Source organism: Cyprinus carpio, chromosome B21 (genome assembly GCF_018340385.1).
Source record: "Cyprinus carpio isolate SPL01 chromosome B21, ASM1834038v1, whole genome shotgun sequence".
NCBI lineage: Eukaryota > Metazoa > Chordata > Actinopteri > Cypriniformes > Cyprinidae > Cyprinus > Cyprinus carpio.
In genome coordinates, this window is record NC_056617.1 from 13372233 (window position 1) to 13386296 (window position 14064).

General features: G+C 34.3%; 1 protein-coding gene across 1 annotated transcript in view; it reads right to left on the minus strand.

The window, feature by feature from the left end:
• The window catches only part of rnf121 (ring finger protein 121), a 108551-nt gene that overhangs the window by 31638 nt on the left and 62849 nt on the right, over nucleotides 1–14064 (minus strand). The window contains exon 3 of the mRNA XM_042748411.1: nucleotides 12361–12502. Coding sequence (XP_042604345.1) covers nucleotides 12361–12502 — 142 coding nt within the window. The remainder of the gene's footprint in view (nucleotides 1–12360; nucleotides 12503–14064) is intronic.

A 14064-nucleotide genomic window follows, 5' to 3' on the forward strand; every position in this document is an offset into this window, starting at 1 on the left:
TTTCGGCAATCCGAGCAGCTGTTTGTATGCTTCGGAGGCAGCGCCAAAGGGCAGCCTGTCTCCAAACAACGGCTGTCACATTGGGTGATCGACCCTATTGCCTTGGCATATTCCAGCCGTGGTATGGAATGTCCTATTGGTGTCAGAGCCCTTTCCATGAGGGCGGTCGCCTCCTCGTGGACATGGACTAAGGGAGTTTCTATCAAAGATATTTGTATGGCGGCTGGATGGTCTTCGCAGAATGCCTTCGCCAGATTCAAAAATTTGGACGTGCAATCATTAGCCTCACAGGTCCTATCGGTGAGTACGACCCATGGTTCCACCTGCAACCACTAGCGGCTTGACTGTGCTGGTGGTTCCAATTAGTTCCTGTAGGGAGATCGGGGCGGGACCATCATCATGTTCAGACTGTGGCACCTCAAAGATGCCATTCTCTATGTGTGTTAATATTGTGCCCGGCATTGCCGCTCACATGCTTGTTGCACTGTTTTACTACATACTTGTATGCATTCACAGAACTATAATGCCTTCTCTTTGTATGGCGACAGCGCTGCATCTCTCTCTCAATAAGAGACCTGCTGTTGGACATGAATTCTGAGTAACCTGATTGGATCCCTGTCTTGCAAGAACTGTTCATGTTAGCTCCACCGAGGCTGAGCCTTTTTACGTCGCTGTTTCCACAGCGTTGTTCTATACAGTCCCCAAGGCGTTAACGCCATGTCGAGAGACCGTTCTCGAGAGGGAACATCTCCGGTTACTATCTAAACATCTGAGAGATGGGAACGAGACATGGCGTAGTTTAACCATCATACAATGGGTAACCCTCTGGGGTCGAGTAACGCGGATATGTGTTTTGTGGCATATTCTCCTGATAAGACCGAAATGAACTTAAATTACACTTTCAGTTTTGATCATACAGATAAGAGCAATGCATCAATCGAATCTGTAAAGGGTCTACTTTTATTTGTATACACTAGGGGTTACATAGACTAGTCGAGCAGTCGAGTGATCGACTACTTTAACCACTAGTCGCCGCTGTCGGAAACAATCCACTACTCGAGCATGAATTAACCATAATGCATGCACAGTTTGTCTACAACGCAAATTGTAGGATTACAATATTGCGTGTAGCTGTTACTTTCTATCACTTTCTCTGTTACATGTAAAATTTAAATATGTAATTTAATAATTAGGGGTGCGCCCGAAGCCGAAATGGCACGGATAATGGCTTAAAAAACGAACAACGGATAACGAATAATTCTGTCTGAATATTTGGCTGAGGCTGGCACACTGTGCTGTTTGCTAGATAACAGTTGAGCCAGGGGATCAGCATTATATTATACACAGACCTCTAAAGTCACGCAATAGTGTGTGAAGTGAATGAATATAAACTTTATGAATGAAAAGAGCACAAATCAAACACTGCATTGATGATGCCTCTCCGCGCATCTCTCAGAAATCAGAGCTTGGCGGGAGTAATACCACCTATAATAATACATCAAACACAGTCCATTATTTGTATATATTTAAAAGGCAATGATTTAAACCGTATGCTACGAAATGATACATGAATGAATGGAATAAACAGTGCACTCACCAATCAAACAGCCGCGTTGCGCGCCTCAGTCTCTCAAAAACCAAGCCAGTTCTCTCTTAAAAGTAGTATAATAATCAGCTTAGATGCAGATACATTTTCTATGTTTGCTTCTTTATCTTTTGCTGGTTTGCGTGGCACACGCACATTTGTTTAGTAAGTTCAAAAAGACTCGCTTAGAGAATACTACGTAATGAAAATGTGCGCCTTGAATTCATTCAGTCGTGTTCAAATGATCACTAAACGTTTGTCATGACATCTCTGCTTAGCCTATATGATTTATTTATTTTTTGAAATTAATAATTATTTTACTTTAACGCAGCATATTTGTTCAGTGATAACTTCGGGGGAAAAAGATAGTCATAACTGTCTTATCAAGTAGCTAACTGTACGACACCTGGTTTTATCCGAAAACAGATACTAATACTTTTGTGAGTGTTACAGATACAAATACTGGCTGTTACGTGAAAATTAAAATATGTAATGTCATAATTATAAAGTTTTGACAGTTTACATATGTTATGTAATTGTTGCATTAGGCTATTAATTAATTCGTTTTTATCAATAAACGTTTATTAATTAACTATTTAATGTCTATTCATTTACAGTAGCATGAACCGAGTAGTCGAGTAACTTGAGTATTTTTTAAATAAGTAATCGACTAGCAGAAATCAGTAGTCGTGCAACCCCTAGTATACACACATAATAACAACAAAACTTTGTGCATTTATAAAATAAAGAAAACAGTGCACTGTCTGCCGCCTAGGTTCTGCGTGATCTTCATTTAGAAATGCGTCATTAAAATGAACTGTAACTCAGCAAATACTCAACACAGAGACATGAGAGATAGGTCTATAGAAAGTGTGACGTGTCTACTTTTAAACTAAAGTCTTATCGAAAACAAATATTCTGTGAAAGTAATCCATATGAAAACAACACGATGTCCAGTCTTTCACGTCCCCCTTTATATCTAATGTGACCACGCCCACGCGCCGAGCGCACTATTGAGATTATAAACTTGAATCTCGCGGTGGGTAAACACCCCATAACAACAAAGCAAGCAGCGAGTTTTTTACATTTTACTTTGCACTTCGCGCTGAGAGGAATGAGACTGAATGAGACTCGCTGTGACAAATAAGAAAGGATTCACCTCAAGAACCTTTGTATTATTGAAGCAGCGGCTTGATCAAGCAGAGATCCTAAACATGAGTAAGTCTTTTTTTTATTATCCTACTTGTATTAGTTTTCACATAACCTGTAAACATTTTACTAGTTAGACTTTTTTCAAACTATAATTCCTGACTAAATATATAATCAAGTGAAATATTATAAAGTTTCATTCACATGTCTAAATGTCTCACCATGCCAGGATGTTTTTTTTTGTAGAAAAAAAAGTGTATCGAGTAAGCAGTAAATATCACTGATAATAAATGTGCTATGAGGTAATTGTGTTCTTTTCTTTCCCATAAATTACTACTAGTATATGTGACCATCACAATAATGTTAATAATGCAGTTTATTTGTGTAAACAGCATGCTTACTTTTTTATTTCAGATAAATGATAACCCGTTGCAAAGCGAGCCAATGCAAATAAGCAGCCCACTCAGGAACCTGGAACATAGCAAAGACCAAGCGAGGCACACAGTCCCATCTCTTCGAAGTCTCTTCAAAAAAGTCTCCAGACCAAGGCTGCAGACAGCGCACCTTGTTTGTTTTCTTTATTTTGTAAATGCACAAAGTTTTGTTGTTATTATATGTGTATACAAATAAAAGTAGACCCTTTACAGATTCAATTGATGTATTGCTCTTATCTGTATGATCAAAACTTAAAGTGTAATTTAAGTTCTTTTCAGGGTTATCAGGAGAAGATGCCTCAACACGCGTATACGCATGAATCAACTCCAGAGGGTTAATGTCAGTAAGAATGATTAGACAAAACTTTACTGTTATAGTCTATTCTCTGTTCACGAATATAGCCATATATGTTTATAACTATATATACTGTATAGGCCCACATACAAAGCATGCTTGTGTTTTTAAGAATGTAACTAAGCTTCTGTTCATGAATATCTGCTCTGGTGTAAATATTTTTAATGTGTTATACCCCATCATTGGTGTTTGCAATTGTCTGAGGTAAAAAAGTGTATCGAGTAAGCAGTAAATATCACTGATAATAAATGTGCTATGTGGTAATTGTGTTCTTTTTTTTCCCATAAATTACTACTAGTATATGTGACCATCACAATAATGTTAATAATCCAGTTTATTTGTGTAAACAGCATGCTTACTTTTTTATTTCAGATAAATGATAACCCGTTGCAAAGCGAGTCAATGCAAATAAGCAGCCCACTCAGGAACCTGGAACATAGCTAAGACCAAGCGAGGCACACAGTCCCATCTCTTCGAAGTCTCTTTAAAAAAGTATGTCCTTCAGAGCACATAAACAATATACATTTTGGAAATGCCAGGTATGTGATGTTCATTTATACATTTCAACATGACATAATACCAGTCAAAACTTTTGAACAGTAAGATTTTTAATGTTTTTGTAAAGAATTCTCTTCTGCTGACCAAACCTGCATTTATTTCATCCAAAATACAGCAAGTTGCATTTGCTAAAGCAGTAATATTATGAAATATTTTTACTATTTGAAATAACTGCTTTCTATTTGAATATATTTTAAAATTTAATTTATTCCTGTGATCAAAGCTAAATTTTTTTCAGCATCATTACTCCAGTCTTACTCCAAGTGTAACAATATACACTATACCATTCAAAAGCTGGGAGTCAGTATATATAGAAATTAAAACTTTTATTTAGCAAACAAGTGATGATAAATACAATAATCATGTTACAAACGATGCTGTTTTTCTCAATTTATCAAAAAAAATAATATAATAATAATAATAATAATAATAATAATAATAATAATAATAATAATAATAATGTTTTTTTTTAAATAGTAAATCAGAATATTAGGATGATTTCTGAAGGATCGTGCGACTGGAGTAATGATGCTAAAAATTCAGCTTTGATAGTCAGCTTTGATCGTTCCTAATAAAACTGTTTAACTGCACTCGCAAGTGAATCTCAAGTTATTTTGTGGTATAATTAAATATATTCTAAATAAACTATAAACCTAAATTTTATATTATATATATATATATATATATATATATATATATATATATATATATATATATATATATATATATATATATATATATATATATATATATATATATATATATATAATATTTATTTTGTCCTCACATTCCTTATTGTAACTCTTCCCTCTTGGTCACACACCTGACTGAAAGGCTCATTATGCAGGCCTTTGTCTTCTCAGGTGTGAATCACACTAATATTCATGGTCAATCACGCCATGGTCAATATGCCCTTTCGAAGCAAAAAGTGTCTTAGAAAATTTAAATCAATCTATTGTTTTCTGTGAGCGAGTAAACAAGACGATTTTCACATCATTTTGAAGCAAAAAATCTAGGCTACAAGGTCCATGTTTGACAGTTCTGTGAACAAATGTTCTGCATGTGTTTTATGACCTTATTTCAGTGACTTCAAAATTGTAGTTTTTCACTAACCACACATAAATGTTGTTTTCTCAAAAACATACATACATGCTATTAACGTATTATTGTAGCCCAGTTTGTACTGATTACAGTGTTATTAGACTTTAGCCATGTATGTGTTTATAAGCAACTGAAAAAAAGCACAAAAGTCAGGGGATGTCAAAATGTAACTATAGTAACCATTTTTTGTTTTTATTTATTTTTTACATAATAAATGTATTTATTAATTAATTAATTTTAATAGTAAAACCATATGGTTAATTGTTAATTGTTGTAAGGCTCCGGCCCTCCAGGAATTGAGTTTGACACCCCTGTGTTAAACATTTTCAATGTGGTCTGTGCTTATTTGCAGCGCATATCTTTATTTGGTTGTGTTGTGAGCATTTGTAGCACATTTCTTTATTTGGTTGTGTTCTGAATATTTACAGTACATTTCTGTTTTTGCAGCGTGCTTCTTTATTTGGTTGTGTTGTGAGGAATTTGCAGCACGTGTGTTGTCAAATTGATGATGATGTTTTCTTAATTTGCAGGTGTTTGTTCTATTTGCATGTGTTTTTTTCATTTGCAGCTCGTTGAGCTCTCTTGGCCACCTTAAAAATTTATTATGCACATATTTTTGACTATGGAGTAAACATTTACTTTGAATCTTGTGATTAAAGTATATTTCATATAAAATGGCCAGAAGTTTCAAACATTATTTTTAATATCACAAACAGGAAATATCTTGCATAATACCATGAATTGAATAACTGTATAGGCCTACAACAAAATTACACAAGATTAATGTTTATAAAATGCTTAATATATCATTATAAAATGCAAACATACATAAAGCATGACGCATCGTGTGTAATAAAAGCAAATTACCCCTTAAAAACCGTAAGGTGGTGCTTACCAGGACAGTCAGGCACAAGAACAGTTTCTTCATCCAGGCAATCTACCTCATGATCAGTTAAATGTTCACCACTTATGCAAAAATGTGCAATATTCTTATATTTATTTGTTACCCCTCCATCCAAGTACATCTCTGCATCTTAATCTATTCTAATCCATTGTCATCTATAGCACAACTGTTCATAAAATTTATTTTTTTGCAATTTGTTAATTTTTTTTTGTTTTGTTTTTTGTTTTTTTGTTGTTGTTGTCTCTGTGTACTGGAAGCTTATGTCACTAAAACAAATTCCTTGTATGCGTAAGCATGCTTGGTTGTAAATATATTTCTTTTTGCGATTCTGTGTGGTGCTAGCCTCTTTCACAGGCTTTTTGCTGCTATATTTTTTATTAACCACCAGATGGTGCTGTTTTTGACACTAGCGAAGCTTTAAATCTTTTCCTGAAACAGTCTGAAGAAAGACTCAGTGCTTCATGAGGCTTTATCTGCCCATCATTAGTGCATGGCCACAATCTCTTTGAACTGTTAAATGCCTCCCTAAGGCCTCTCAGTGCAATATTCCCACTATTTAATGTAATATCCTATGTAAAATCACTCTTATTTTTTATACCAGTGTAGTTGTACACGTTGCTACCTTTTCAGCACATTACATTACTCTTAATATACAGGTTTACCTAATACATCTGTACATATGTTTATTCTGTCTCAGCCTTACATTAAAAAAAAAATACATTTGTATATTTTATTCTTTATTCACTATGCAGTGTAGAGAGATTCATTTATTATAATGGAACTTTGTGAGATTGCGATAAATTGAAATGACAGCTCTTAAGAAATTATAAAGGGAGCGCTCTTTGCTACTTTCTTGGCCATATATAATCCTTTCAGAATTTTAATACATGTTTGTTTTTTTCATGCGGTTAAATGGACCAACAGATACGTACACACTGAAAAAAAATTGAAATAAAAAAAATCTGGATTTTGAGATGTTAACTCAAAACTGAAATATCAAGTGAGAAATTTTGAATCCTGTGTAATAAACACAACTCTGATAAAGCCAGAAATGTTATGTAAATGTTAACTCAGAATTGCAACAAATAAAGGATTGTTGTACAAAAAGTTGCATTTAACCTTATATATAATATTATACCTTTAACCTTATTATATATTATGTACATAAACTATGCACTTTAATGTCTATTGTATGAATTTTAGAAGGGTTTCTCATCCAGCATCAGAGCCTGACAGTAAAGAAAGCTGCAACTGTTCAGTGCATATAGTGTGCAATATTCCACATTTCAGTGTGAATACACTAATCTCACTATTTAGAATATTAAACGGCATAAGAGTGTGAATTGGGATGCACCTAATATCCTCAGTTCAAAACTTTAAACCACCATAAATTGTAAATGCTAATGGTTCTGCATGCTAACCACTAACATAAAAGATAAATATTCTTATAAAAATACCAAAGACTGTTCTAAGAACTAGTGGTTGACTGATATTGTTTTTTTGACAGCCGATGCCAATATTTTGGAAAGCATGGTGGTCAATGGTCGATATAAAGCCGATATAATTGTATTTAATTAATATTTAAGAAATTTGAAATCATTTGAAAATGGATTAAAAAATAAATCTGTAAAATAAACATACTTTAAATGACAAAGTATTTTTCACAAATAAATATTTAATAAAAATATAATTAAAAAGGAAGTAAACACTGTAACCAACAGAGCACTCAGTATTCTGGGAAGATTGTGTGTGATGAGAATTGTATTTTTTCAAATAAAGTCAAGGTAATACTCATTTAACATACAGCACACAGTGAAAATGACATGAATATGACAGTGGGCAAATGCATAAAGCACAGAAAAATTTGAAATCACGAATTGAATGTTTAAAGCATTTGTGACCATGCAGGATTACACATGAACACTTCACAATTTCTCACAACTGGATTCGACTAAGTTTGCAAGGTTTGTGAAATTAAATGTTCATTAGCCATTCAAAGATTTGTTTAAATGATATAAATGCGTATTTGCTGAACGCTGATGGCAAACGAGAAAGTATTATAATGTTTGCCTTTCTATTACTCATAATATAAAAGCAATAATCTGGTAATCCCTTGTTTAACCATTCTATCTGATTATTAGACAGACTTCTGTCCATATTAGACAGAACTGTTAATGATGACGGCGAACAAGAGGGAGAATGTGAGCACTGTAATCAAAATGAAAGTCCCACCTCAAACCAGTGGTGGTCAGTAATGGAGTAGCTTTACTTCATTTCTGTACTTATGTACATTTTTCAAGTATCTGTACTTTACTGGATTAGTTTTATTTTGAGCAACTTTTACTTCACCACTTTCCAAAGCATAAGATCGTACTTTTTACTTCACTACATTTCATAAAACATATCGTTACTCCTTATAATATATCACTGCTCCGGGTGTGTGTGTTCACTGCTGTGTGTGCACTTTGGATGGGTTAAATGCAGAGCACAAATTCTGAGTATGGGTCACCATACTTGGCTGAATGTCACGTCACTTTTGAGGGGAAGTCGTGGCCTAGTGGTTAGAGAGTTTGACTCCTAACCCTAAGGTTGTGGGTTTGAGTCTCGGGCCGACTGAGGTGCCCTTGAGCAAGGCACTGAACACCTAACTGCTCCCTGGGCGCTGCAGCATAAATGCTTGCCCACTGCTCCGGGTGTGTGTTCACGGTGTGTGTGTGTTCACTGCTGTGTGTGTGCACTTTGGATGGGTTAAATGCAGAGCAAGAATTCTGAGTATGGGTCACCATACTTGGCTGTATGTCACTTCACTTCACTTCATAAAACTTCACGTGCTCTGACACCTAGACAGATAACATCTGGGGGAAAAAGAAAGGATGTGATGTTCAGAACATGGCAACTACAGTAATCATCAAAGGGGGAAGTGATGCCCTCTGGAAGCATTTGGCCAGGGGTGTTTTTACACCACGAGGTTTGAGAAGAAAAAATTCATAATATAATTATATTTTCCTTTAAATGTTCTTTTCAGGCCTTATTCTCATGTCATATATAACTGTGATGTTCTGTAAAACAGCAAACTTTAAAACACTTTTTTCTTACTGGTGAAGATCAGATGGTCAACTCTGTTTTCTCTCAGGTACATCGCAGTGTAAGCTTCACAGTGAACATTACTACATCACTCTTGTCAACACAGTCCATATCAACAACAAAAATATATCTTGACTCCATATATTGGTTATTTTGGGAAAATCCCAGGTATTTTGAGCAGTAGGATTATAAAAAATATGTGCCAATATAAAATTAAATTAAGTAGCCTATATAAAATTTCAAAATAAATATATCTATCAGTACTTTTTACTTAAGTACATAAAAAATCGAGTACTTTTGTACTTTCACTTGAGTAAAATTGAAAAAGGAGTACTTTTACTTTTACTGGAGTAATATTTGATTATACGTATCTGTACTTTTACTCAAGTACTTGATTTGTGTACTTTGTCCACCACTGCCTCAAACGCATCGGCCAAACAGAAAAACTTATTGGCCGATGACGATATTTGAAAAATATCTTTGTGATATATCAGTCGACCACTACTAAGAACAAAGAAAAATAATCAAGTATGTAAAGAGAATTATATACAAGTTTAGACAGTATCTATTAACATGGTGTTATTTTGTAAGTTTATGCTAAAATGCTTTATTTTTTCACATTAGTCTACACCCTATAAAGGCAAAGCAAAAGCAAGATGTGTGATAACTTGACAAAAAGAAAAAGAATAGAAAAAATGAAATATTACACTGACATAAGTATTCATAGGGCTGCACAACTAACAGTTTTATTTATTTATTTTAATTATGATTAGGGATGCAATGGTACCATTTTTTCAGATCCGATCCGATCCAGAACATTTTGAGTATCGGCCGATTCCGATCCGATCCGATCCCAGTGCAGTTTATTTTTATTTTTTTAATTAATGTAGAATTTCTATACTTCTGTGTGTTGACCTGATCGTCACTATTTTGTTTGTTAAACACAATCAACAAAATATAGACAACTTAATTTTAATGAAAAATAACAAATGAAAAAAATATATAATCATAATCTATGACAAAAATACTATTGTAAACTAGGTAACTGGATAATTTAGGAGCAAAAGTTATTCTAGAAAAAAATCAGGAGTGCACAATTTTATAAAATCTAAACATTTAGTGAAATAACATTTTGTGGGGAACAAATAAAAGTGAACCCAGTGTAGGACTAAATCTGGTAAAATGCTCTTTGAATTGTTGTTAAATGTATTTATATATAAATATAAACTATAATATTAAAAGACATTCCTTTTAAATGTATAACACAGTAATGAAGGCAGCAACATATGATAGATAAGAGTCATATCTATCATATGTTGCTGCCTCCATTACTGTGCTATACATTAGATTATTAATAGCCTTTATTTTTCTGTCCTATCATAGGACACCTAGTGGCTATTATCCAAAAAGCATCAGCGTGTCACCTCTTGGTCTTCTATACTCTTTGTCCACATAGAGAAGTTCAAAGCACAAAGGAAAGAGATATTGATGTGCAGTTTATTAAATCTGTGTGATAGTTTATTAAGCCTTTTCTTTGAACAGTTTTAAACTTCAGTTTCTGTGTGCTCTTGAGTTTCATCGTCTTGACTGTTGTAACCGAACGCGACATGCAGTTTGAATGCTGAATGGAGGTTGACAGACAGCTGCAGTGAAGAGAAGAGTTTTGAACTTTAATTTAATGACTTAAATATTCATCTGTACCCACTGATCTATATGTAATGACTGGATTGCTCAATGCGTTTTAAACAGCCGACAGGCAGTGAAGCCAAAGAAAGTGTTTGAGCCTCCATCTTACTATTCCCTACCGGCAGAGAGCACCATTGAATCAGCCAAACTGCTGACCTAAAATCAACCAATTTGAAGCAAATTAATCAACCAGGATTGGTTTTTATGTCGTATGTGAATTTATTTTAACTTATGTTTTCTGCAATGTTTATGATCCTTTTGGGCTGGATAAGCGGTATATTTAAATGGTTAAGGTGGGTGTGTCTGCTGCAGCACACTTGCCAACACAGGTAATGTTAACTGATCCAACGCAAAATATAGCCAATTTCTTTATGTACAGTACGTAATTATTCAGGAATTATTAAACATGAATGTATTAGTATCCAAAATTGATTTGAATATACAATGAATAATATTATATAAGCCTCTGTTACTATATTGCTCTATGTTGTAGGCTTCTGAAATAAAAAGCTTATCATACATCATGCTTCATGTCTTTAATCCTTACTGTATGTAGTCAGTTATTTCTCTAAAGTTATGATGCATTTATTTTTAATGTCTTGATTGATCAACATCTATTTCTGATTGTGCAAATATGGCGTTTTACTAGAATTACCCTTTCCATGTAAAATGTATAAAAATGTATAAAATATAGCCTATATTTTAAATTTATAATTAATAATTAACCACCATTTACAAAAATTAATCACCTGTTTCAAAATGAATGCTGTTAATTAAATCATTGATGAAACATTTGCAATTAGCATACTGTATGAATAAAAATGCTAACAAACTTACATAATGAATAACTGTACAAGGCAAATGAAGGTATGTGTATACAAAGAATAAATCTTTATTCAGATTTCAGAATCCGCACTGTGTCATTTGTTATATGTTGAGGATCTCGTCCATCTGATGTTTATCATGGTCATCTGATGTGCGCTACTTAAATGTATATGAACATAACTTTTTGATAAGTAGGGGAAATTCCTGACATAGAATCATCATAGAAACGTAAATTACGTGATATTAGTTTGAACGTCTCCCGCTGCGCTGATTATATAACAAGTACTTATGATGAGTAGAGTTATTGAATATTTGATCACCAACCGATTTACCAAGCTGTCATTCAAACAGTATATATACAAATTAAAATTAAAGGGAGAACATGCCTAAGCTGGATATAGGCTACAGCAGTTGTCTTAATTAAATGGCACAACAGGCAGCTCTCACAGACTTTTAAGAAGGAATGGATATTTGCTGTGATAGGCCAGGTAAGTGTGTGTGTGGGGGGGGGGGGGGTTCTTATTGCGATTGTTTTTCTGTTTAAAATTGTGATTATGTTTTCAAAATCAATCAAACAAACAAACAAACAACAACAAACATCCTGTAGAGAACACCAGGTTTGTTGTGCTCCAAGTAGTTAAAAACGTGTGTGAGAGAGGAGAAAAAAAAACTGGCTCACATTGTATGATTTGGGGTGTCTCTGTTTCCACTGAACCAGGACAAGTTGGGCAATGACGAGTGTGACAATGAGAATGAGAACCATCTCTGCATGCATGGCTTCATGGCCTTTGTGTTTGGCATGCATTTTAGCATGTTCCAACCTGCAAAACAGAAAAAAAAAAATTAAGCATAGTATATTTGCACACTATTTACTTTAAATTATCCTACAGGTTTTATTAAACAATCTAAATATTAGGAACATGCTATAATGGAAGACAAAAACACTAAACTTGGTTAAAGGGTTACTCACCCCTGAGGCATCCTAGGTGTATATGACTTTCTTCTTTACAATCCAGTCAGAGTTATATTAGAAATTGTCTTTGATCTTTCAATCTCTATCATTGCAGTCAGCGGGTGTTGCATTCCTTCAGTCCAAAGAAGTTAAATAAAAAGTGTCCTTCTACAAAAAAAAAAAAAAAAAAAAAAAAAAAGTGTCTCCCATGGCTCCGGGGGATGAACAAAGGCATCCTGTAGCGACTCATTGCGTTTTTGTAAGAAAAATATCTATATAAAAAATTTAATAATCACTTTAATCTAGCTTGCGCCAACAGTTGTACACAGAAGCAGTTCCGGGAGCATGACGTATAAGCTTGGCATTGGGCATGCGCTGGTGAGTCCAATGTTTGTTTAGAGGATCAAAAGAAGCAAATTCTCCTTTGGTAAAAGGACAACCAGTCTCCTCTTGGCTTATATCGAAATCCTCTGACATTCTTCTTTACAAATCCTCGTTTTGTACTTCTAATTAGTGACCGTTGTTTTGTTTTGATCTCTCCACTGCGTTTCCGCATGCATCACTTCTGAGCGGCGTATGCGCAAAGCTGACCTCATACGTAATTCCCCCAGAACTGAATCTGTTTAAAACAGTGAGCACATGCTAGATTCAAGTGATTATTACATTTGAATATACATTTTGCATCGAGTCGCTACAGGAGGCCTTGTTCAACACACCCACCCCGCCCCCTGCCCATCCCCATCCCCACCCCAGGAGCCTTGTGAGACACTTTTTTCATGGAAGGGCGCTTTTTATTATAAGTCTTTTGGACGGAAGCAATGTACCACCCGCTGACTGCAAGGATAGAGCTTGAAAGATCAAAGACATTATTTTATATAACTCTGACTGGATTCATCTGAAAGAAGAAAGTCATATACACCTAGGATGCCTCAGGGGTGAGTAACCCTTTAATGCAACTCAGAATTGTCGAGTTCACTTAACTTATTTCTTTCATTATGTATGAAGTTTATTTAATTCTAAGGCAACGGGTTTCCTCCATTTTTTTTCTTTTTTTTTTTTTTTTTTTTTTTAAGTCAGCTTTTTTTTTTTTTTTTTTTTTTTTTTTTTAATTCTGAATTTATTGTATAGAAATGCTGTCCTATGTCTTTCACACATCCAGTCGGTTTTTCTTCATTAGTAACATGCAATTTTATAGGATGTTGAATTTTATCTGTAGCTTGCATTATTGCATTTCTTATTGTAGACGACAGGTTAAGTAAAAATAGGCCTGTTAATATGCAGTAGTACATAAATATAGCAAAATGCTCCTCTTTATAGTCATTTTTCTAGCTGACTGATGAGCTTACGGAAACCGAATGGTAATTCTGAGGTAAATTTATTTAATTTTATGTGCATGTTCACAAGCTTTACACATTTTCAGCATTTTGACAC